Source organism: Microtus oregoni, unplaced genomic scaffold, assembly GCF_018167655.1.
Source record: "Microtus oregoni isolate MIOR12 unplaced genomic scaffold, Mior012 000041F_ref0000270, whole genome shotgun sequence".
NCBI lineage: Eukaryota > Metazoa > Chordata > Mammalia > Rodentia > Cricetidae > Microtus > Microtus oregoni.
In genome coordinates, this window is record NW_024543208.1 from 15,706,848 (window position 1) to 15,733,455 (window position 26,608).

Here is a 26,608-nt window from a genome sequence, read left to right on the forward strand (position 1 = left end):
CAGGAAAGGTGAAGGAATAAATATGATCTAGCCGGGCCTCAGTCTTCTTAGCTATGAAATGGGCATGGGTTTGCCTCACTCTGTGAGACAGCATCATGTGTGTATGTGTGTGTTCAAGTGTATGGATACATGTCCACCCTTACCTATGTGTGCATGCATGTTTAGAACAGAGATCAACCTTAGGTACTGTTCCTTGAGAAATGTCCTGGTTTATTTTATTTCAGAGACACCGTCTCCCTATGTAGTCCTGGCTGACCTGGAACTCTCCATGTAGACTAAATGGGTTTCACATTCATAGAGATCTACCTGCCTCTGCTTCTCAGGTACTGGAATTACAGACATGTGCCACCGCACCGGCTTGTGTTTAGGGACGGGGCATCTAAGAGGGCCTGGAACTAGACCATGAGGTGTTGGGCCCTCGTGCTCTCCACCTCCCCAGCATTGGGATCACAAGCTCGTGCAAACACATGTGGTGTTTTACATGGTGCTAGGAACTGAACTCAGGCTCTGTGTCTGCTGGACAGCTCTTCAGCAGTGAGGCTTCCTGCAAGCTGATTGACCTCTGGCCTATATTGTCTTTCCTGTGTCGGGAACACCTGCTGCGCATAAGTTCCATGTTGTGCCAGGAGGAAGAACCAGAGTTACACACCCAGTGTGCATGCTCTGCTAGTGAACACAAGTAAGATGGGCCAAGGGTCCCTGAGCAGGTAACCATGCTGGCCCAAAGTCTGAGCTCTCCAGAGAGGCTTCAAGATTCCTCCTAAAGGATAGGGGATGCCTGCTGGGGACAGGGAGGAAGGAGTTCAAGGCATCTTGAAAACCCATCCTGGAAAACAGCAGAAGCCTCACCAATAACAACCAAGAGTAACCTAGAGTGGCCGAAGAGGCAGCAGGTTTGGGTTAGCATAACAACCACGTGGGACACTCCAAGAATGTGTATCTGCAGAGTGCATTCCTTTGTCTGCAGCCCACGAGTGAGGGGTGTCTCAGACTCAGAGGTTAAGAGTGGGAACCAGACCCCTCCCCTGAGTCACACAGTCATCCCCAGGCAGTAAAGGCCTGACAAAGAAATCGCTGTCCTCTGCACATGAGGAGAAATACAGGTCCAAAGCTACTCAGCCAGTGGAACCTTTCAGACAGGGTGGGAGTCGCCTCAAGCATCCTTGAGGGTGCTGTTCTGGGAGGTACAGTGAGCCAAACACACTTCCGGTCACACTGCATTAACCACAGGAGACCCAAATCCCACCAATGGGCTCCAAACCCCAGCATCCCCAGGACTCAGAAACCTCTCATTTCCTGCCAACATGCTTATGACCAGGAAGTGCAGCTGCATCAGGAGGCACAGGTGGCCCACGGTGCTCCTGCTCGAAGGCCAAGCTTGCTGGCAGGCCCACAGCCGAGGCCAAGCACAGTTCCGAGGCCTACCTTCCGTCCCAAAGGTCCTGGATTTCCGGAGAGCCCAGGCAAGCCCATGTTGCCCTGTAAGACAACAGAGTTAGGTGAGGAGCTGGACAATGTGATCTCCAACTCCAAACGGCACAACCACTCATAGAGGTTCACTGAGGCCTAAAGACTTCAGAGAAGACGTGTGGTCACTAATCAAGGTAGGGGCAGGAGACTGGGTGTGGTCACCAGCCCCCAACTCCCTGAGCTCACTGCTCCATCTGTGGCTTTTAGGGCCTAAGCAGAAGACATCATTTGGAGAGTGGGTTCTGAGGGTAAAGACATGGTTAAAGCCACACTGTACTCCACACTGACTAGTTCTTTTCTCCTGGACCACCTTGCCATCACTGGGGATGGTGGTCACCTAGCAGGAGGTGTTTCTGCCAGGGAGGACCAGAACAAAGGCCTATCGGCCACCCAGCCACTAGTGACTCGTGGAGTTCCGACTTTCTCGTTTTCAGTCTAGGTCTGTCTGTCCTGATGAAGGCCATGAGAACAGAGGGAGTAGACGTGGATACTGTCCTGGGACTGGCTCACTTGGCACAGGTCTACTGAGTGGTAACACTGGGCAGTGGGGTACAGAGTAGTGAGCCTCCTGTGACAAGAGAAAAACAAAGGGGGCACTCCCCACCTCAAGTGTGTGTGTTTATGTATGTGTATATGTGAGTATGTGTGTATGTATGTGTATACGTGTGTTATGTGTGTGTATGTGTATGTGTGTATGTATGTGGGTACGTGTGTATGTGTGTATGTGTTTGTGTATGTGTGTTTGTATGTTTGAGTATGTGTGTATTTATGTGTGTGTATGTGTGTGTTTGTGTGTGTATATGTGTATGTATGTGTGTATGTATGTGGGCACGTGTGTGTATGTGTGTATGTATGTGTGTATGTGTGTATATGTGTGTATGTATGTGGGCACGTGTGTGTATGTGTGTATGTGTGTGTTTGTATGTTTGAGTATGTGTGTATTTATGTGTGTGTATGTGTGTGTTTGTGTGTGTATATGTGTGTGTATGTGTGTATGTATGTGGGCACGTGTGTGTATGTGTGTATGTATGTGTTTGTGTATGTGTGTTTGTATGTTTGAGTATGTGCGTATTTATGTGTGTGTATGTGTGTGTTTGTGTGTGTATATGTGTGTGTATGTGTGTATGTATGTGGGCACGTGTGTGTATGTGTGTATGTATGTGTTTGTGTATGTGTGTTTGTATGTTTGAGTATGTGTGTATGTATGTGTGTATGTGTGTATATGTGTGTATGTATGTGTGTGTATGTGTGTATGTGTGTATATGTGTGTATGTATGTGGGCACGTGTGTGTATGTGTGTATGTATGTGTGTGCATGAGTGTACATGTGTGTATGTATATACATGTGTGTATGTGTGTATGTATATGTTTGTGTATGTGTGTACATGTGTGTATGTGTGTATGTATATGTTTGTGTATGTGTGTACATGTGTGTATGTGTGTATGTATGTGTTTGTATATGTGTGTATGCATGTGTGTGTATTTGTGTGTATGTGTGTATATGTGTGTATGTTTATGTATGTGTGTGTATGTATGTGTGTATGTGTGTGTATGTTTATGTATATGTGCGTGTGTGTGTGTCTACCTAGCAGTTGGCTGGAGATGCAGAGATACTAGTCCTAATCCTCAGGCCCAGCCGGAAGCCAGACAGCCCTGAGTGCTCTCCTGCAGACTCTAGAGTATGCTCTGCGAGGCCTGTATTAGCACGCTAGAGTTTGGGTTCTCTATGCCTACCTGACCTCCAGGGCCCTTGCTCAGCCTGAAGGTGGATGCTTTGGGGATGGAGAAGGTTCTTTGACCTACGTGTTTTCTCTTCTGCAAGCAACCTATTTAGCTTCATAGCTCCAGGGAACTAGAAAGTCTGTGTACCTGGCCCTTTCATGGCCCACCCCCTAGAAGCACCAGGTCTCTCTGTTCAGGTGAACACTTGGAAGGGCTTTGAAGGTCAGGAGGAAGTTTCCAGGTCACTGAATGTCAGGAAGCTTTGGTATGGCAACAGCCCCTAGCAAGCTTCCCAGAAAGCTATGGGGCACTGGGTGAAAGGGCATTTACCAAGAGGTGTCCACACACCAAATCTTTTTTCTTTTGATTCACCAGCTGCAGCCCAGAAAGGTGTTTTGGGGAATGGTCACAGTCTCAGTGTTGGGATGGACCAAGACTTTTAACTTAGAAAACACCAAATGACTTTCGCTTTTCAGGAGTCTCTCCTGGAGGGCACCAGGGGAGGGTAGAGTACTGGGGTTCCTGAAACCTACCTTTGCCCCATCGTGAGCCTGTCCTGGTGAGAGTCCCGGGTCCCCTTTTTGTCCCTGAAATAAAGACAAGTCTGCTTCGTCACCATGTCACCTTGAGCAGCATTCCTAGCTGTCTTCCTTAGCTGTCCGTTTTACCCACGTACACTCTCCCCCTTAAATCTGTCACTCTCTTATTCCAACACCGTCCACTGCTTCCTTCTGACTACAACGACTCCAGATTCCTTCTGATCTCCTGAGTCTTCCATGATCTGGCCCCAGACACTTCAAATTCTGCTCTCTGGCTACCAGCCAAGCTCACCAACAGGTGTTGTGGTGCATCACGTACGGTTAGCCTATCGTCTCTGCCTGCCTTCTCCACTCCATCCACTATCACCAGGCCACATCCATACACCCCCAGACCCCTAGATGGCTTGTACTTCCTGCCACCAGGCCCTCCCTCAAGCAGGGAGAACCATCCTAGAACCAGACAAGATTCTTTAAGATTCCTGACCACTGCAGGTGACCAGCCCGTCCATGTGTTACCAGCTGCCTTTCCCTGGGCATCAGCAGATCCTAAGAGATACAGGCAAAGGCACCCAGACTCTGTAATTTTCCAGAAAGCCGACATTTGCCTCCTTGATCACCAGGAGCCCAGGGGTCAAGCACTGAAGGCCATCCCCACCTGCACACTGCATTAGACTCGCAATCTAGGCTGAGGGCTGATAATAGGGAACCCTACCACCCCAAAATACATCCAAGGAAACTGGGGCCAGGAACAAGAGTTTTCAAGGATAAAGTACACAGAACTGAGACTGGACCCCCAAACCATGACTCCCTATGGGACTGGGGCAGTGCACTGGGGACAAGATGACAGGAATAGCAAGTCTCCATTTGGGGCAAGCACTGTCCACTCCTGGCACATGAGACAGTCGTCACAAGGATCCTGGTCCCTAGAGCCTGGATCAGCACAAAAGCCCGAGAGTTCACGGCTGCATCTCACAGGGTCATAGAGAGCTCTCACCTGCAAGAAAACGCTAGGCTGCATCTCACAGGACATAGAGAGAGAGCTCTCACCTGCGAGAGAACGATAGGCTGCATCTCACAGGGACATAGAGAGCTATCCCCTGCAAGAGAACACTAGGAACTCCCAAGCCTCTGTGTCCTCTGCTTCTGCTCCCTGGTGTCGGTGCCTGGGTGAGCTCAGATCGGAACTTCTGGATGGAAACCCTGGGCCTGCCATGGGCTCACAGTAGGACCACAGGCCAAGGGTCTTCTCCTCTCTGAGCCTGGGTTTCCTCACCAGTCTGAAAGCTTACATACCCATGTAACTTACATACACACACACACACACCGAGACCAGCTTCTTGGGTTTCCAGGTGAAGGGCCAGTGGGGTATTGGCTGTGACACATGAGGCTTGGCCAACTCTATTTAGTTCCCATTAAGTCTCTTCTTTGTTGGAACTCAGCCCTCCCAAATCTTCACGTGTTCCATCTCCACCAGAAACCATCTCTATCTGGGCCGGAAAGAACCCCTCTGCCTGCTCCCCTGCTATGCGCTACACACCAACTCTCTGCTTTCTATGAAGGAGACACCATCACAGCCTGGGCTGACCCAGCAGGGAGGAAGCAGGTTGGCTGACTTCAAAGCCTTTGTCTGCTGCCTTAAGGTTCTTCCCTCTCCACTACATCAGCCATATTACCAGTCCTCCAGTCAGCTGCCCCAGGATGACAGTCAGCCTTCCTTGCTGGGTTCCCAGAATTCTATCACCCAGAGTACCCCAGGAGAGGGGGTTTCTGCAGAACCCTACCTCCAGATGTACCTGACATTATGGCTACCCCTTCGAGACACTCGCCCACCCTCTGTAAATCAGAAGCCCAGTTCCATGCCTTTTATGTCCACAGTGCAAAGCTTGGCCCAGGATATCGAGCTACCAAGGATTCCTGTGGCCAAAAAAGGACAGGTATTCTCCCCCGTCCCGCCTTGCCCACCATGATCTGCAGTCGGCAGAGGAGTTGGCACACAAAACTCACAGGAGTGGGTCTTTGCGAGCTCTACTCATTCTGTCTTCTCACAGAGAATGAAGACTGGTACTCAAAGTCACGACAGACTGGCTCCCTAGCCAGGGCTCCTTGGTTATTGGTGGATTCTCTATACATTGGCAGCAGGAGTGCTTGGACAGAATCTCTGTCCATGGACAGATGACAAGAATGACATTCACTACACGCCAGGATCCAGAAGTCAGAGCATTCATGACAGGCCAGGTGTGGTACTGAATACCAGTAATGCCAGGGTACAGATAAAGACACAGAAGTCCAAGAGGCCAGTCACAGCAGACTAACATTAGCGAGGGCTCCTCTAAGCCCTACATGCATATTATTTCACTTAGCCTCTGAATCCATGGAGAAGCAACATTCATGGTAGCATTCTACAGAAGAGATGAAGGCAGATCAAAGAGCTTATCCAAGGTCAGACAAGGTCAGAAGCCTGGTTCCTCACCTCATTCAGCACAGTGCAGTGAAAATCTGCACTCTAGGGATAAGTGGAGGGCAGGATGGAGGCTGAGAGGTAAATCCCTGAAAGGATCACAGTTGAACTGAGGCTATATAGAAGACAAGAAGGCTCAGCTCAAGGTATTGCTGCCTAGGCAGAGGATGCATCTTTAACCTTCTGATATTGCAACACCATGTTGTCGTCTACAAAATTCATATCTGAGAGCTGCATAAATGGGTTTCAAAAAAATCATAAAATTGTATGTTTTAAATAAGTTTATAACTGTGCTGGCATCATTTGTTCCTAACTTGACCCTTTGCAAGCCTGTGGACCATGGGCTAAACATACCTGCTTTGCCCAGCTAGATGTGTACAAAGGTGCCAATGAGAGAAGAAAACAATAGATGATGTTTTATGAATCTTTTATGTGCTGAGGGCAAGGATGTGATCCTTAGACCAGTTCTTCAGTCAACAAACCCATGTGACCTGGAGCATGCCCACATGATGGCCTTTGCCTGAACTAGTTCATGAAGACTTACAGCCAAGTAGATTACAAAGGAAGGAAAAACATCAATGTTATATGTTAAGACCATGGTGGGGATGGGAACTGTGCTGGGCTCCATCCCTTCAGGAAGGAGAGTAGAGAACAGAGGGCTCTCTGTGACTGAGGAGGCAGAGTAAGACTAAACCACAGAGGATCAAGAAATCTAGACTGGAAGTATCCTACATAACTCCCCTGTGACATTAGTATACAGTAGAGGGCCTGGCCCAGAGAAAGAATCACAGAACAGTTCATGAATAAGCAAACTGGGTATCAAGAGAAATGGGAGCCACATCTGGCCAGGTTCTGGGACTTCCTCTGAAAATTTCCTTTGTGGCTATTACTGTTTAACAGGTTTAGAAGTCCCAGCCAATGCAATAAAGCATGAAAAACAAAGAGAGGGATGAGAACAAAAAGTATGTCCTTCCTTGCAAACATGGTTTCCTATCTATAATATTCAGGAGAATCAACTGAAGCATGAGTAGAACAGGCAATAACTTTAGAAGAGAGAAAAAAACAGGGCTGCAAGTTACATACAAAAAGGGAAAAAATCAAAAGTTCTCTTCGGGAACCAAGAGCCAGCAGAAAGTATAGCAGCAACAAAACATTACATTTTGAGAATAACTGAATAATAAATGTGCAGGGTTTACGCAATAAAAACCATAAAAGTTTACTGCAAGATGTTTAAAAGCCTCAACCAAACTGGAAGACATACCAAGTGTGTAGTGGATATGAAAGCTTAATATATTAAAGATGCTGAGTCTTCACAAATTAGTACATCACTTAATACAGTTCCAGATAAAAAACAAAAGAACTTTTTAAATGAGAACGGAAATAAAATTCATCTAACAAAAAAAAAATAGTCAGAAATATTTGAAATGAAGCAAGGAGAAGAAGCACATAAACACATTACAAACATAGTAAATGTCATATAAATAGTATTTCACTAGCATGCAGATGGACAAACATCAATGAAACACAATAGAATGATCTAAGACAGACCCTGGTCTACTCCACAATGATCACCCGAGCAAAGGCTGTTTCATAAGTGGTCAACTACAGGGGAGAGCAATGTTAGCATGCTAGTTCCCATCCCAGCCTCACAAGATCAATTCCAGATGGCTGGAAAATTGTGAGTACAAATGAGACTATGGAATGACCAGAAATAAAAATGAACACATCCGACCCTAACACAGAGAGAGAGAGATCTTAAGCGCAAAAATGAAGTAGTGCTGGGCTGCAGCTGGATAACATGTCGCACATGCTTAGCATGCATGGCACCTGCAACATGCACGGGGTCAGGAAGATGGCTCTTGGCAACCTGTTTGATCTCAGAACTCACGTAAAGGCAGAAGGAGAGAACTGGCTCCACAAAGCTGTCCTCTGACAGCCAAACCACCATGGCATGAACACATGTGTAGGGGGGCATGTACACATACATGCATGCATGCATGCAAAAAACACACACAGTAATATTAATAGCAATAAATTAAAACTTTAAAATTTTGAAGGGAAAGAGACAAACAGATCGGTGGTGCCTCTTCCAGATCATTGTAAGCTCCTTAAACATGGTAATATTGTTAAAGTATGTATTGAGTATGTGCATTGGGCCTGCACATGTGTGTGCATGTATGTGTAGGCCAAAGGACAGCCTCTGTTATGATTCTTGAGGTAGCCTTTATCTTTTTGGTTTTGTTTTTGTGAGACAGAGCCTCTCACTGGCCTTGATTTCACGGAGTAGCCCAGACTGCCTGGCCAGCAAGGGATCCTCTGTTCCCCTGATGCTAGCTTTACAAACATGCCCATCACACATAGTTTTTTTTTAACATAGACTCTGGAGCTTGGACTCAGATTCCCAAGCACTTTACTAACCAGACCATCTCTCCAGTCCTATTAGTGCAATTTTTTTTTAAAGAAAGAATAAAACCTACATTTGTGAAAAAACCACGAATAGCCTCACGGACAATGAAATGAATCAGGAAAATATTTTTTTTTCGAGACAGAAAAGAAATTTATTTTCCTCCGTGTAACAGCCCTAGTTGTCCTAGAACTAGCTCTTGTAGACCAGGCTGGCCTCAAGCTCATAGAAGTCCACCTGCCTTCGCCTCCCAAGTGCTGGGATTAAACACATGCACCACCATCACCCGGCTAGGAAAATATTTCTAAGTAGGTGAAGCTTTCATAATTTCCATATATGAATAATTTTTACATGGCAATAACAAAGACAACATCCCACCCCTCCCAATAAAACAATTATAAGTGGTGATACACATTTCAAACAGACATAAGGAAACATGTCGTAGATGATCAGCAAGAATAATAGACTGTCTCTTTTCGGCATCTTCTTCTAGTGCTCTTCCAGCATTAGTTCAACCCCTTTCCCCCAAAAGCAGCAACTAAGACATTCACAGCAAGGCACTCTCAGCTTTTCTGTGCAAGCATGTAATAAATTATTTACATGTGCTGCTTGCACACGCCTATTCATACTGTGCCATACATAGACACACAGTTCAGTCCTGAGAACAGTTCAGTGCAGTGTGGACCACTCCTGTTCACAGAGGTGGAAGCCAGGTCTAACCAAAGCCACACGTGCAGCACACAGGACAACCAAAATTCTGGCTCCTGAGTCCATGTCAGAGACTTTGTTTTATCCTAATGAAACAATTAGATATCCCAACACTCAGGTATAGTTGTATTCTCCAAGATGTTACATGTACATTAGCAGAAATTAGTTTTGCATTGGGAATGTAGTTAGAGAAAGAATGGGGTAAGAAAGCCGATGGGGCACCTGCCACCAGCCCTTAGAGCACACTCAGAGTTAAATGTGATGGAATGCTAGGTGAGGAGGTTCAAACTGCCGCCTCTGTGAGAGAAAACCACATCCCACACATGGCACATGCAGGGGGAATCGATCGTCCAAGGGCAGGGGCTTCAGGCGCCCTGTGGCTGTGTTGGTGTCGGAATCTGGGAGCATGGTCTTGCCACCCACTAGAAATGTGACCTCAGTTTCCTCCTCGGGGGGGGGAAATGGGAGTGATAACATCTGCCTACAAAGTGAGGGAAGCGCCCCAAGGAGCCTTGCATACCACTGCTGCAAACACGTGCGGTGCTCATTGCTGGGCAAGAGCCGCTGCCGCTGCTGGCTTCTCTTCCTGTTCTTCCAGAACCTTCCCACATTCGCCTCAGTGACTGTGTCCTACCTCAGTCATCACAGGAAAGAGCGTCGCCTGAGCTGGAGGCCTGAGAGCTGTTTCTGGTTGTCCCCAGCCCACTTTGGGCCATTTCTAAATCCCCGTGCTCCCACAGTGCCCCAGGGTCCATACTCACCCTGACTAATACAGCAGGCCAGACCAGGGACTTTGTTGACCCCAAGAAGCAGAACCCGCCTTCTTTGTGAAGGGAGTTCGCCCACTGCTGATCTCCCAGCAATCTTCTCCCTACAGGTGGTGTGCGTCACACCTGACCTCTGATCTGCAGCAGCACTGCCCTGGCCAGCATCACACTTCCCTACGGACTGGGAAGCCATGCAGGTAACAAACCGCACCCCTCCTTAAGCCATTGTCTGCCTTTTCATTGCTGCTTAGATAATGTCCAAATGTCCCAGCCTCTGCCATGCATTCACCTTACTGTCCACAGGGAAGCCTTACCCCGGGACAGATCAACCCCATTCCACGGACATCCGAGGAAGCCCAGCCAGAGCTGTCCTCATTCCCGAGCATAAGGGTATGCTCTGTTTCTTGCTGGGCTCACAAGCAGGACCATGCCAGTCTGGGTCCTTGCATCCTTTGAAGAGTATCCCTGCTCAGCACAGGTGACTTAAACACTCCTCACAACCACCTGGGGTGGCTGGCAGTTGCCCCCATTACTCTATTCTCCAGGTGGGGAACCTAAGGCTCCGTAAATTCAGTCTGCCCACTACCCTGGAAGCAGGGAGAAGGGAACTTGGACGATCAGGTTTCCAAAGCCCTTGCTCTTACCACCTGAACTTTCCTGATGTACAGCCACTAGCTGATGAGTGAATGAGTCGAACCAGCAACCCCACACTGAGCCACTGGGTTCACCAGCACTGTCCCCCGCCCTGGTCTAGCTCCTCAGTGCACCCAGATCCCCTGGTCTTATCTGGGAGGAAGCTAAGGAGCCTTCTTTCTGACAGGGCTCTGGAGGAGGTAGAGTTGTATAGAACCTGGTCTAGCCTGGACTAGCTGTGGGGCCCAGGCAAGACCTCGCAGGCAAACACAAGAATCCTGCCTGTGTTTTTCCACCTGAACACAGGACCTAGCTCTGTCACCTCAGATCTTTTGCTCTTGTGTCTCCTGGAGGATAAAGTCCCCTATATTTCCTCTCTCCTCTTCTGACTCTGCCTCCCATCCTGGAGGCTGGTGACTCTGTGCCCCTACTGGAAACAACACATGGTAGGGGCTCAGGAAGCCAGATGGGAAGTCCCAGAGGTAGCCAACTTCATGCTAAAATAGGAGAGAAAGGTAAGCGAGAGCAAGCTAAGCTAAGGCCTGAGCAAGGCTAGCCCTGTGATCCCATGAGATTACCCCTGGGCCCAAAAGAGCCCTGATGAGCAATGAGGAGCCTCTCTACACACCCTTCCCCCAACTCAAACACACGACCTTCTTCTCCTTGAGTCTCAGCCAAGCCACAAGCTCTACCCAGAGAGAAAGGAGCTCTACCTGGCTATACCACATGGCCCAGCCGGTCAGCCCTGATTCACTGATACTGTGCATCCAGGCAAAGGACATGTGGCCTTGCCTTAAAGTCTAAAAGAAGTCCCAGCGGGAGGGGCAGCTTTCATTTCACAGTTTTCTCTAGAACTCACACCCTCGGTTACACCCAGTGCAGAACACTCTGCATGGCCTGGGACCAGTCATAAATAACTTGCATTAAGCCAACATCATCCACTATTAGATTGGCACAGAATGACTTCAAGGCCCAGCTAATGACCAGCCTCGGTGCCAAACCCTTCATTTGAGGAAGGCCACTAGTGACCCTTTTGCCATATGGCAAATTCATAGGCAGGATGGGTAGGCTGCCTGCAGTGCTCAGAGGATGACCAGAGCCATCAAGGGGCAGAGGGAGCAGCAGGCCGAGCCTCCTCCTGCAAACAAGAGGTCAGTTGTGAGCGATCAAGTCACGGGCAATCCCAACCATTGAAACATCCTGATGGATTCCCAGCCTCTGCCAAACAAACTCTCCAAGGAAGAATCCTTTTCCCTCACCCATCGGACAAGTTCCTGCACTGGGCTTACATCTGTCCGTGCCTCAGTTTCTCCATGAATGGGTAGAGTCCTCACACTTATCTTTTAGTCAGTTTGGGACCAAATGAAACAAGTGGGTGAGGCATACGCGGAGTATCCACAGGGAGAGGTTCAATATAACACCATGGCAACTATCTCCACAGCTGGCTCGCTAGAGCATGGGGATGCTGGGGCAGGATTCCTGAGGGCCCCATTGCCTTCCTTCAGAGAAGGAATCACGGTCCAGCCTGACCTGGGTGAGAGTAACAGATCTTGGGGGCTTCTTGCAAGGACTCAGGCATTGGTCCCGTGTATCTATGTGCCCAAGAATCCCCATATGCAGCCTTTGTCTTCCACTTCAAGAGAATCTGACAGGCCAGCCGGCTGGGGCCCTCTGTGAGACTCGAGAGCTTCCTCAGCGTGACCCAGACCGGACAGTTAAAACAAGCCCTGCACCTTTGCATCCAGCTTAGCAAAGAGTGACCCTGGACCCTGGCCAGACAAAGCTTAGAGTTGTTGCTCACCTGGTTACCGTGTGGCTGGTAAGAAGGAGACAGGAATCCGGGGAGCCCGGAGATCCTCTGCTCCTCTCGGCCTGCCCACTGGTAGGTAGATCGCTAACCTCGCGCTCCATACAACCTGACTTCTTCTGATGTGGGAGCTCTGTGGCTGGGGTCTGTCACCATCAACGCCCAGCTGTGACAGTCTCATGAGATGCAGCCCTTCCAAGAGGCCCTGGGGGAGGTGGCAGCCTAAGCTGACCCTATGCTCTCTCTATCTCCAGCTCAGAGCACTCTCCTGTGACCATCCCCAGCTGGGCTGCAGGGCCACAGACGTGACATTATCTTGGCTGTCACTCAGGCCTGTGTCTCATCTCCTTCCAGTCTTCGTCTTCTCTCTCCAACCTCTTCTACTCTAGGCTGCCCCTCTCCCTGGCTCAGCCTGGTCCCCACCCCATCCTACCCACTGCAACCAGCCGCCTTCTAAACTTCCATCTTCCCTTGCCACTCCCCTTCAAAGTTGCCTCTCCTCCCCAAGGTAAATCTTCGGTCCTTATCAGACACTCAAGGTCAAGGCTCAAGGTCAAGGCCCTCCCTGCGAAGCACCAGGCTGCCTTTCTACCTGCTCCCACCTCAAGGGCTCTTGATCCGGGCTGCCACCTCTCCAACCACAAGCAAAAGCACTGCTTGGTTCTGCAGAGCTAGCCCCCATGCAGAGGGGTGCAGGGAGAAACTAGGGTATCTACAGTCCAGAGGGGAATTCTCCACAAAGACTCTGAGAGTGCTCCACCAGGAGCTCCTAGGAGACACCCCAAGTGAGGCCCACCCCATTGCCACTCCATGGTCACACCTCCAGATCTCATTGATAGTACTCACTTTGGCTCCAGGAGGGCCAGGTGGGCCTGGGTTCCCATATGGGCCAGGAGGACCCTGGAAGGGAAGAAATAGAGATAAGAGATGAGAAAAAAGGAACAGTGCATTTCTGAGAACACTGCCCATACATCCAGCCGCCTGCTGTGCAAGCGCCTTCCCCGGGCTCAGCCCAACAGTGAGCACTCTCAGCTCCGCTTCCTCCGAGAGGGAACCCTGGGATTCTGAGCCCCATGCCTTACCCCGTCATCGCATGCACGTAGGCAGGTGCCAGAACTACTTCTGCTGTGAAGACAAGGAGGCCAGCACTCAGAAGGTGCTCAGCTGGCTGCAGACGGAATGAGCTTAGACCCGACCTTCTGCTTGCGGACCCTCAAGCACCACACCTCTCTACACTTCTCTCCAGCCTCCAGGTACTTTCTGTCCCCACCATCCATCTAGAATGTCCTGTCCATCTACCCTTCAGCAGAAACTAGACCCACCTTTAAGGCTTGACTCAGGCTGGCTCCTCCAGAGAACCTTCTAGGGCTACTCTAACTGAAGTGACCTCTCCCATTAAATTTTAGTAAAGCTTTGAGATGAGCCTCTGTGAAGGATGGGTGTGGTCCCTCAGGGTCAAAGGTGCCCTCCTTTTGACTGCAGACTCCAGGGTAAGGTCCTCCAGACATGGCTAGAAGTTGTACCCAGACAGTTCAAGAGACTTGGTCAAGGTCACACTACAGGGGTGAGCATGCAAGAGGAGTCCTCAGCTGCTGACTTGAGACTGTTTTTCATGCACGGTACTATTCAGGGCATCTTCCAGGCTCCTCTGACAGCTGGCCTCTCTCACATCCACTTCCTCTGGCAAGAACCCATCCACAGGCTCCCAGCCCAGCAACATCAACCAGCAGAGCTGGGTCAAGCCCTGGGGCCTTTGCCCAGAAGAGGCATCTAGAGGGCTCCACTGGTCCCTGGCCACTATGCTCTCAAGGCCTCGAGCAGATCCCTCTGCTCGTCTGTTGACTGTGTCTAACTTCCTCCCCTCCTTCTCTGACCTATCCCCCAGCCGTAGCCTGTCATTTTCAGGCCAAAGCACCTCCTCCTTCACCAGTGCCTAAACGGGACCCTTCCGTTTTCTGAGTCCTGCAGGAAGGAAAGATGTCCAGAGAGCTCTCAGCCTGGGAAATTTATAGTACTATGTGTGGTCCGCCTGTCCCCATCCGGACAGCCAAGGACTTGGCCAGGCTCTGAATCTCACTCAGTCTTCACCCTGCCTCTAGCCTCCGTCCCCCTCTATCATAAGAATAACCCCAAACTATGAGTCTCTAAAAAGTCTGAAGAAGCTCATATGTTCACCCTGCTAAGGTTCTGGGGTGTAAACAGAGTTCAGACTGAATGGGGGAGCAGTGAGGAGGGATCCTTGATGCCCGACTTGACCTCCCAAGGGCCAAGCGTGGCTCACGGGATCAAAAGCATCTGCTTTTCCCTTTGTCTTAATTGTGCCACACACACGCACACACACACACACGCACACACACACACACACACACACACACACACACCCTCGTGGCTGTCCTATCTGCATCCTCCCAGCTAGCACACACACACACACACACACACACACACACACACCCTTGTGGCTGTCCTATCTGCATCCTCCCAGCTAGCACACACACACACACACACACACACACACCCTCGTGGCTGTCCTGTCTGCATCCTCCCAGCTAGCACACACACACACACACACACACACACACACCCTCGTGGCTGTCCTGTCTGCATCCTCCCAGCTAGCACACACACACACACACACACACCCTCGTGGCTGTCCTATCTGCATCCTCCCAGCTAGCACACACACACACACACACCCTCGTGGCTGTCCTATCTGCATCCTCCCAGCTAGCACACACACACACACACACACACACACACACACACACACACACACCCTCGTGGCTGTCCTATCTGCATCCTCCCAGCTAGCACACACATACACACCCTCGTGGCTGTCCTGTCTGCATCCTCCCAGCTAGCACACACACACACACACACACACACACACACCCTCGTGGCTGTCCTGTCTGCATCCTCCCAGCTAGCACACACACACACACACACACACCCTCGTGGCTGTCCTATCTGCATCCTCCCAGCTAGCACACACACACACACACACACACACACACACACACACACACACCCTCGTGGCTGTCCTATCTGCATCCTCCCAGCTAGCACACACACATACACACCCTCGTGGCTGTCCTGTCTGCATCCTCCCAGCTAGCACACACACACACACACACACACACACACCCTCGTGGCTGTCCTATCTGCATCCTCCCAGCTAGCACACACACACACACACACCCTCATGGCTGTCCTGTCTGCATCCTCCCAGCTAGCACACACACACACACACCCTCGTGGCTGTCCTATCTGCATCCTCCCAGCTAGCACACACACACACACACACACACCCTCGTGGCTGTCCTGTCTGCATCCTCCCAGCTAGCACACACACAGACACAGCCTTGTGGCTGTCCTATCTGCATCCTCCCAGCTAGCACACACACACACACACACACACACACACACACACACACCCTCGTGGCTGTCCTATCTGCATCCTCCCAGCTAGCACACACACATACACACCCTCGTGGCTGTCCTGTCTGCATCCTCCCAGCTAGCACACACACACACACACACACACACACACACACACCCTCGTGGCTGTCCTATCTGCATCCTCCCAGCTAGCACACACACACACACACACCCTCATGGCTGTCCTGTCTGCATCCTCCCAGCTAGCACACACACACACACACCCTCGTGGCTGTCCTATCTGCATCCTCCCAGCTAGCACACACACACACACACACACACACACCCTCGTGGCTGTCCTGTCTGCATCCTCCCAGCTAGCACACACACAGACACAGCCTTGTGGCTGTCCTATCTGCATCCTCCCAGCTAGCACACACACACACACACACACACACCCTCGTGGCTGTCCTGTCTGCATCCTCCCAGCTAGCACACACACACACACACACCCTCGTGGCTGTCCTATCTGCATCCTCCCAGCTAGCACACACACACACACACACACACACACACACACACCCTCGTGGCTGTCCTATCTGCATCCTCCCAGCTAGCACACACACACACACACACACACACCCTTGTGGCTGTCCTATCTGCATCCTCCCAGCTAGCACACACATACACACCCTCGTGGCTGTCCTATCTGCATCCTCCCAGCTAGCACACACACACACACACCCTCGTGGCTGTCCTGTCTGCATCCTCCCAGCTAGCGCCTTGTAGGCGCATAGTTGATAAAGAGCCAAGCAGACTAATTCCACAGAGTTTCTTGTAACGGTGACTGGGGGCTCGTAGATGCTTCTGCAGGCTCAGAGAGTGTACAAGGCCACACAACTCTGGGTGACCTCAGGTAGGACCCTGCCCCTCCCAGGGCCCAGAACTGCTGTGTTTGCAGAGGCACCAGTGCTGATTAACCCAACATTCTGCTAGCTATGGAATTTTCAGGTCTATGGAGTTTCCAGTGAAGACACAGGGTGAAGGGAGAGGAGAGTCCAAAGCTTATCCAGAGAGTCATCTGAGCTGAAAGGAAGCTCTGAGATGCAGGACCCTGATCCCACAAGTAAGGATACTGAGGTTGGTAACAGGGATGCCTAAGGGCAATACGACTTTTGGGGGGGGGGCTTTCCCAAACACTCCCCCACACCCCGACAAGGCACCATGTCAGATGCTGCTAGTATTCTCTTTATTGTACAGCGGAGAAAACCGAGATTCCCAAAGGTGACTTTATTCCTTTAGATAAAGTGAGTGGAAACGCCAGAGCCAGGGTTGAGCCAGGCATCTCCTGCTGTGGCCAGGCGGGGACCCAGGCCACGCTGGTAGAAAAGTCAGTGCAGTGAACGTGCAGGCAGGTGGGTGAGCCACAGATGGAACTGCGGCGTCTCCTCTCACTTTATCTCCACTGTACAATAGAGAGACTACTAGCACCTAAATTTCCCGGGCTGACTGGGAAGACTGGTGACATCACTTTCACATGGGTTAGCCAATAGAGCTCTGGGAACATGGGTGTGCCAGGCAAAGCGCTGAGGAGCTCCAGACAGGGAAAGTCATCAGAAAAGGGGGTAGAATCTCATCGGAGCCACAGAGAGAACCGCCTGAGGAACAACACTCAGCAAAGCTGGCTGGTGGTTAGGTAAAGTTTTGGAGCAGGGGTCAGATTCCTTGACCCTGGAATACGAGGCCAAAGAGCATGGTCCTGACACCTCTATAGTTCCCAGATCTGGACATGCACCCCAGTAGTCTGCAGCCAGGAGGAAAGGCAGATCAGATGGAAGGTTCCAGAATTCTGGGCTCAGGAGGACATAGTCAGGTCTGGAAAGAAATAGGGCCCAAGTAATTGCATAAGCAAAGCCAACTGCGAGGCTTCGAGCTAAAAATATGCAGCAGGCAGTTTCCTCCTCTGCTGCTTGCCTGACCCAGGCACAGATGTGAGCACCGTTCGTCCAGGTCTGGGGCTCAGCACTTCTCCAGGGTTACAGAATTTCTCTATCAGACCCTCAGGCCAGAATGGCCAGGCAGAGTTGGGGCACACCCCAGGCAGTGTCTCTTCCTCCCACACTGGGGTTTCCAGGTCAGATGTCTGCTCATGCAGATGAACTTCAGGAGTCCCTGCCTTGGGTGGAACAGGTAAGGGTACCAGATGTCATCGTTGTCACACATCATGTCCACCCCAAAAGACCAAATGGAATATGGGAAAAACCTGTGGATCACAACCCCAAAGAACAGCCAGCGGACAGCACCACTTACCCGCGGACCTCGTGCACCTGGAGATCCAGGTAATCCCGGCAGCCCAGGAGGACCCTGAAGAGGAACAAGAGAGTGTGAGGCAGTGCTGAGGTACAGCAGAGAGCTCAGTCAGCCAGCGAGTTACTCAACAGTGCACGGCTGTGAGGAGTCCCCAGTCCTCTACCTGGGGAACTCATGCTCACTGGCGTTTCCTGGCCTTCTAGAAACAGTACTTGTTCTCTCCCAGATTGTGAAAACCAGTTGTTTATCAGTTAACTTGTTAGGACGCCATCTCCTCCAGGAAGCCTTCCTTGACCCTTTTCCTCTTCTTGGGGAAATAACTGTTTGGAAGCCCGACTCTCTCTGCACATGGCAGTCTCCTCAAAGGCACTAACACAGATGAGTCAGCCTTCCCCCAGGGCTCAGGCAAATGTCTGATAACACAAACCAGCAGGCAAGCTCAGCCAAGTTCTCTGCAGAGCCGGAGCAGAGAAGAGACTCAGCCAAGGTCACACCAAGCATCCTTGGAGGGACAGTGAACACAGAGGGCACAGCAGAGGCTTTGAGACAGCTGGGCCTGAGTTCAAATGGCCTTGCTGCCACTCACAGCTGGGTGTGGCCCACTCGCCACTCTGACAGCCCAGCCTGCATAATGGCCATAGTCCTTGTAGATTCCTTAAGGACAAGAGGCAGTATGTGTCTACTGCCTTCAATACCACAGAGCCTACACAGAAACACCCATCTGTCCCGTGGGGGCCAGCATCATCACAAATCCCCGGAACCTGCAACAAAGCCCCATAGGTATCTCTGCCTCCTCCAGTCTAATCCCCAGGCATGGCTTCTTATTTCCCACAAGAGAAAGGCCTGGCCTTGAAGTGACCTAAGAGCACCTGCATGGCCCTATCTTGGCTCCTTTTGCAGGAAAGCAGGAGGGGACTGACTAAGTCAGAGACTGGACTTTACATTCTGCTTTTAGCACTGCATGCTGGGACTTTGTGTGATTCCTTGCTCCTGCCCAGGCTTCAGCTGCTCCCTTGAAAATGCAGGTAGTACCATGACAATCCGCTCCACCACAAAGAAGAAAATGGTATTAGCAAGCATGCATGCAAAAGACTGAGCCCAAAGCCTCAAAGGAAGCCAGGCTTTCGAGGAGCATGAGGCCTGGGAATTCATTTGTTTCAAATAACCATCCGCGAGATTCCAGGTTCCCTGCCCAGAGTCAGAATCGGTGTTGAAAACTGAGTTCGTTCTGGCTGGCAACATCCTGCTCACACTGGGCAGCCCGGCGAGGCTCTGCTCAGCTTGGCACGCTGGCCTGTGAACACTCTGGGGCTTGTAGTCCCTTAGAATCATAGTCCAGATCCAGTTAGGCCACGGTCACTGGGCAGTCCTGGGAGAGGGAGGACACAGCATGACCTCAGGCAAGCTCCAACCTGCTCTGAACTTTTGGATGCTCCCAGCCAAGCCAACAGTGCCTTTCCATTTGTCCATTCCACACAGATTTGGGACTGTAGCCAGGCCGTCTCCCTCTTCTCCCGAGCCAGAGTACAGCATGGAACAGGGGGCTCACACAGGCCAAGCACCCTGCTATTCAGAGGGGTGGCTTTGTGCCAGTTGCTCCACTCCCTCCCCAAGCCTGGGTTTCCGTGGCTGTCCGATGAGGATAATAATAGCCCATCTCCACAGATAATCTATAAAGCGTGCTAATCCTCGTGCCTGGCATGAAGTTGATGCTCAAATAATATGAGTTGTTATTTCTGCTAGGCAAGCCCTTGGGACTTCCCCATCCAGCAGTTTAAGCTACACACAGCCCTGGCTACTGTTTTGGGGAGAGTAGTATTTTCTTCAAGTAGGCTCTCCTCCTTGGCTCAGTTCTCCCAGGCAGGTGACCCACAGTTGGAGGGAAAAACAATGCTGGAGGTATTCTGAGCCCTTTCGATGCATTAAAAAATAAATTCAAGAGATGGCTCAGAAAGGCAAAGAGACTTGCCCGAGGCCACACAGTTAGCGGAAGCAGAGGTTTGCCAGGTCCACCAGGCTTGTTTTCTCCCCCTGGGCAACTTCTTCACTGACAATGCTGGACAGTTGTCTCTAACTAACCCTGTGGCCTGTCTAAGGCCCTTCCCTGTGAGATCACCTGGGAAGCGAACATGCAAGCCTTCCAGGTACTCATGTCTTCTAAGCTGTAGGGGACTGTTGTGGGCTTATCAGGCGAGACAGTAATGAGACCATTTCCAATGCCAGACAGTCAAGGCCGAACTCCAGTGGAGCCTGATGGGGCTACAAGTGTGGAAGCCTGGTAGCACCCTCTTGACATTTCTTCTGGGGCTCTGGGCCAGAATCTGACCTCACTCTGCACATCTGGTCAGTATACCCCAGTGTACTTGGGGTCTATAGCTCACTTAGGAAAGGTCAGACAATGGCCTGGCTCTTGGCACAGCCATCCAGGTCCCTAGCTGAGGTGTGGCCACTACCTACAGCCCACCAGCCTGAGGCCTGGGCCATGGCTACCCAGCCCAGCAGCAGACACACACCTGACGTACACAATATTCACTTGGTTGGCTAGAGTAATGGCGGGTGCCCTGGTCCCTCTGTTCTATCTGAGTGAATCCCTGCTTTTACACAGTGGAAAACGTGGCTGTTTCTTTCCAGGCCCATAGCCTGAGCGGGGGAGCCCAATGAATCATGAGCTGGGGTGGGATTTTTCCACTCCACACTGCAAACAAGGAGGCCTCTGAGAGGGCTCCAGTGGGGGAGGGGCGGGGCCACAGGCCTGTCTCTGTCCAGGGAATGCAGGAGGCCTGGGCCAGGGTACATGCACACACACAGAGCCTTGGAAACATGAAACAGCCCTGCGGGCTTCCTCTAGTGTCCTGACCCCCCCATAGCCAGTCCAAGGGGATCCCTCTCCCCTTGTGCCAGCTGTGGTGAGGCCCTGCACAGTCAGACCTGCCAGGATCTCCCTCTGGCAAACAGCAAACCGGGAGACATTCTATAGGCCTGTATTCGGGCCTGAGTGACCTAAACAAGGTCCTCCTGGTCCATGGATGTCTGCAAGGCTGAGCACCCATCCTCTGTGCTGGGATGTAACTTCTCCACGGGAACGCAGCTGTGTGGCCCTGTGTGAGTCACCTCCCATTCCTCAGCCTCAGCATGTCCAGCTGCAAAGTGGGAGAGTAACCACATTTTCTGAGATCACGTGTGCACTCTGGACAGTCCCTTTTGGCCCCTAGATCCCCTCTGTTCCCCAAGAGCCAACTTTCAAAGCCTGCATTGCTGGCTTCTTCGCTCTCCTCATTCTGGTGTCCCAGGCATCTTGAAAGCCCAGCAAAGGGGCTGCCAGCAGGGAAAGGGATCACCTCCCTTCCATTCACTCCCTACAGAGGCCTGGCTCAGAGCTTCAGTTCTGGCTGAATGTTGGTACTCCTTTCCTGTCCCTTCTACCTGGAGGTCATCTGGGTATGACGGGTAATAAATAGCAAAAGCTGCAGGCCCCTGCGTCCCAGACCTTCAGAAAGTTTCTCTTGAAATTATACAACCCTAGAATGTTAAGTCTTACTGTATCCCAATTCATAGAAACTAAGGCTCAGAGAGGTTGGGTGACCTTTCAAAGGTCACAGAGCACAAAGCATCTAGAAGTGTTATTGCCATTTGGACAGGAATGAAAACATGCAGGTTTTTCAGAATGCAAGCATGCTTCTGAACTCTCCACGATCTTGCCGTTCCTTCGACAGGACAGTTATGGTTGACCACAAGAATCCTGGCCCCGCAATCAGGACAGGATCAGATCTGTTCACATTTCTGTCGGGAATCTTCACTGAGTGCTGTGGCTTATGTCTTGGCCTACTCTCCCCAGGGACACAGAAGCACAAGCTTTAGATTAGCTGAGACTGGCAGCCTCCTAGGCGCGTGGATCCATGCCATTCTGTGAATCACGGCCTCAGCTTAGACAACCCTGTACCAACTTCTACAGGCAACCTCATATCCTCAGCTGAGAACCAAGACGCACACCTATCACAGCCCCTTCCAGGCACTACACTGCAATGCCCATCCTAGAGGGGACTCCGATGCATGAGAGGACTGAGAGAATTCCATGAAGTCTGCGGCACTTCCTCCCAATGACAGAGCTCTGGAATCCTCTACTAGACAGGGGGAAGCCACTACCCCGTGCTACGGAAACAGCTCAGAGGAAGTATGGAGCAGAATCAGGATTTGAACCCACATCCATGCATCCCTAGACCCAGAAAGCATGGCCTTTCTCTGCTGTGCTCAGATCCTACGGACAGAAGAAATGAGAGGTTAGGATGTGTGTCCATGTCACCACCACCTCCATTTCTATATCTAGGGAAGAGACATGACCATGTGAACCCCCTGCCACATGGTGGGCAAAGGTTCTAGTAGCTTCTTGGGTCCTACCAGAGAGTTTGAAGCTGGGGAGTTCGTGGGGGTCAGGGGCAGAGTTGAGAGAGAAGCAGGACTCCCTAGCTCCTTCAGGAACATGCTGGTCCCCTTGGTCACACACCCTGTCTCACGGGGCCTAATGGGATCCACTGGGCACTAGAAAGACACGCAGAAACCTGGCCTGTCATCTTACGCCAAAGAACATGTTTCTGCAACCCCTCCTCTGAGGCCAAGGGCAGTGCCTGACGCATCTCTGAAGCCTCCCCACTGCAGCCCTGAAGCCAGAGCCTCTGTGTAGACCCGTAGCTGGGGAGTAAAGGGCCAGAATGTTCTGGTTTCAGAGTCTAAAGTCTAGAGCACGGTCTTGACTCTGCTTCCTATGCGCTTTAATTGTAGCAAGCAAGTGCTGGCCTTCTCTGGGCAGCCTCCTATCCCATCACCTGCCCCAAAGAGGAGTGGTCAGCTAAAGAATCCCGGAGCTGCTGAGCATGTCAACTCCAAGGCCTCCTCTGACAATGGGAAAACTCAAGAATAAGATTGGCAGAAAGCGAACCGCAGCCCCAAACCCCAGGAAACGGGACATAGTTTACAAATTCCACAGGTCCAAAAGACAGTCTACTTGCTAAAAGTCCACACCCAAACATGGTCCTGTCTGACTGTCCCACTCCTGGCCTGGAGAGAGTTGGTAGTCTCTTTTATTCAGCTGAGGTGTACCGCACGGCCAGAGTCAGGACCCTTGTCTCAGAAGTGCAGTTCACCTCCTCAACCCTGTGCCCTGTCAGAGCCAAGAGCACCTGGGCCAGGGTCAGGCCAGGTGCAAAGGTTCCACGTCTTGTCCTCCAGATCCTTTGATCCCCAACTCCAGACTGTCAGTTTGAGAACAAAGGGAAGCGTGAGCTGAGTGCTGACCTAACTGTGGAGTGATGTGCACTGTTTCCATAAGCTGCAGAATATGGTTATGATGAGGAGACTCTGTCCCCTCGGAGACAGGCTGGGTAAATATTATTCCAAATGATTATTAAAACTCATTAAATGTGTTTGTGAGACCCAGGAAGCCTCAGCATCTGCCACTGTCTCCACATTGCAGGGTGCCTGGCCCTCAAAGCCACAGCCCAGTGGGAGGCCTGGCTTTGTGGAAGGGGCACCTACTGCACCAGGCCCATTGCCAAGGTCAGAGCAGGGGCCTGAGCCTTCTAGAAACCCCACCTCACTCCTCCCTGCCTGGAGTGATGGCCTTCGGCCAGGAAAGGTCGTTGACCCTGGACACAGTCCCAGCCAAGCCTCTGCACATGGAAAGCCTTTTCTTTGTCTCTTCCTTGTTTCCTGACCCACAAAGTCCTCCCTCATCTTCAACTCCCCAACTAGGGGCGGACATTCAAACATGGGTACTGACCAGGTAGGTGACCCGTGCCACTGGGCATGCCAGCTAAGAAGTTCCGAGGAGAAATGGCGTCATGGAGATAAGAGGCCACGTGAGAGTCACCACGCCTCCCATCCTCCAAGAGAACTGAGTGGACTAGACTTTCCTATGAACCATCCCACTGTTTCAATGCCGGTGACTACTAGATTGCATAAAAAGGGTGCTTCATGTGCCAAGCAAAATACATCCCGAGCTACTCGTCCATGATCTCTGTCCACAGCTCCCAGACAGGCACACATGCCAGCAGGGCCACATAGGGAGCAGCTTGTCAGCTCACTGTGGTGACTTAGGCCCGTCAACAATGGTGTTCCTTAAGCCACAGACCCTTGCATTGGGACCTGAGCTAGTTAAAACTTAGGGACTCCTGCCAAGTCTGCCCCAATGGTCCACAACTCTGCCTGATGACATGTAGCCACTGAGCTAGTAAGGCCAAGGAGTTGGGGACTAAACTCTCTCATCCTTATGAGGGGTCATCCTCTGGACTGAACTGTCTCATAGCCACCCACTATGCACCAAGCAGCATGCAGACCCCACTCAGTCTTACCGGCAAGCCACAGTCTCCCTTGGAGCCTGGAGGCCCCATCAGCACCGGGAAAGCTGTGGGGCCCAGCATGTGGAAGAAAGGGAAGCTGCTGCTGGTTTGCTGAGGGCTGTAGGACTGTAGGTGAGCTGGAGCGAGGACCAGGGCTGGGGTGGACAGTCGGCTGGGCTTGGTTGTCAGTTCTCTCAGGGTGTCCCTTGCTGTCTTCCCAGGGCCGAGAAGCTTCCGGGGGCTGCTCTTAGGTCTGGTTTTCTTGAAGGCTTCCAGTCTTGTGAATTTCTTGCTCCCAGCAGGAGTTGAAGCATAATCACGAGTGGGAGGAGCCATTCTAGGACTTCCAATGCCCAGTGGAGGGAGGGCAGTAGCCAGGGTCCCAGAGACTCTTGCAGAGCCCAGGTAGGGAACAGAAGACTGGGACACAGTCTGCTGCAGAGTTTTGGGGGCACTGGTGTTGGCCCAACTAGTCATCTTGAATTTAGAGTCTGCTACCGTGGGAACAGTAGACTTCTTCAATAAGCCAACAGTGAGGCGCAGGGGCTGGGGGCTGGGTGCTAGAGGTGGGGGTGTCACAAAGGTCTTCTGGACAGGCCTGACTGTGGGACTAGAGCTTCTGAAAGGTGGTGGGTGCGAGGTGTGGGTCACCGGCTTCTGGGTGGGTAGAATGGGCTTTGTGAGTGAAAGGGCGGCTGTTTTCTGGGTTGGATAGGGACTTTTCACAGGGGCAACTGAAAGGGAAATAGCAGAAGGTCTGGTGGGGGGATGTTTGGTGGGCCTAGTGGCTGTGGTCTTTAGCAGCTGGGCAGCAGCTGGATGAAGAGCCCTGGTGGAACTAGCTAATGGCTCTGAGGGGGAGGGGGAAGGGGCTTTTCTGGCTGACTGTTTGGCAACTGCCAGTGGCGTCCGGGAAGAGCTGTGTTGGGGTACATCTGCAGGGACAATCCTCAGGGGCTTGGTGGGCATGGCGGGAGCCATAGTCACCATGGGTCCCCTGTCTATAGGCCTGGTTCCCACGGTTTCTGGAGCTCTGGTCACGTTTCCCAGACCAAGCAAGGCTGGTTCAGGATGCAAAGCAAAGGCCAGGCCAGAGTTCCAGGGGAAGAGGGCTCCCCCCTGGGGACTGTGTGTGTCCATCTGTCGGCACCGCTCTCTCAGGTGGGCACAATAATTATGAGCAACCTGTGCCACGGGGTGGACGCTGAACTGGCAGAGGGCACCTTCGAACTGGACAGCGCGAGGGTTCATCTTCCCCAAGAGGAAGGAACCCTGGGGGTCGAGCGTGGCGTTCCTAGGGGAAGGCAGCGGGATAGGTACCCTGTACTGCCCACAAGCCGTCACCAATGTGACCGTGCGGCCGCGCAGCTCCAGGGCCAGGTGGTGCCAACGCCCATCATGCACATCCAGGTCAAAGGCCACAGATTGCCGGGGCCCCAGGTGCACAAGTGTCCTGCCAGGGAGGAACTGCAGGCCCAGCTGCAGCCTGTGCTTCCTGCTGCGGATGGCGAAGAGGAATGCATGGTTCACACGGTGTGAACAGAGGCTTAGCACCAGCGCCAGCTCCTGGCCCAGGGTGGGGGGAAGGACTGTGGCGGTAGGAGCCTGCAGCCTGGCCCGCTGTGTGAAGATGAAGCCAGATGAGAAAGGAATAACACCAGGCGGTGCGGGGCTCCGGCCACCCCCAGCCTTTGTCCAACTGAGGCCCAGCCGCTGGAGGACATCCACATCTGGTAGGGAAAGATAGGACAGGTGAGTTTAGCTCTGGCCAAAAGCAGCCACCTGCACAGAGCCCTACCTCAGGCTGAGCTGTCACAGCGCAGCCGACTGTGACACACTGCGACCTTGCATTCCAGGCTTGGGCTGCATGCTCCTGCCTGCCCTCCTGGGTTCTTCCTGGATCCACAACTTGCTCTACTACCTCTTAATTCTGTGGTCCTAGAGCGTCAGTCTCCCATCTGTCAGAAGGAATCAGAGTATAGGACCCACACATAGGACAATGAGATGATTAAGTGAGCAAATGCCCTCATAGCAAAGTAACTAGCAATAAGTAATTTCAAAGGAAAACTGCAGCCACCAAAAAC

The 26,608-nt window shown here is 51.7% G+C and overlaps 1 protein-coding gene across 1 annotated transcript in view; it reads right to left on the reverse strand.

Annotated features, from left to right (window-relative positions):
• Positions 1–26,608, reverse strand: part of Col27a1 (collagen type XXVII alpha 1 chain) — a 119,173-nt gene that overhangs the window by 84,119 nt on the left and 8,446 nt on the right. Inside the window, exons 3-7 of the mRNA XM_041632459.1 lie at positions 24,537–26,254; positions 18,193–18,246; positions 13,354–13,407; positions 3,725–3,778; positions 1,426–1,479 (exon numbers count right to left, since the gene is read on the reverse strand). Coding sequence (XP_041488393.1) covers positions 1,426–1,479; positions 3,725–3,778; positions 13,354–13,407; positions 18,193–18,246; positions 24,537–26,254 — 1,934 coding nt within the window. The remainder of the gene's footprint in view (positions 1–1,425; positions 1,480–3,724; positions 3,779–13,353; positions 13,408–18,192; positions 18,247–24,536; positions 26,255–26,608) is intronic.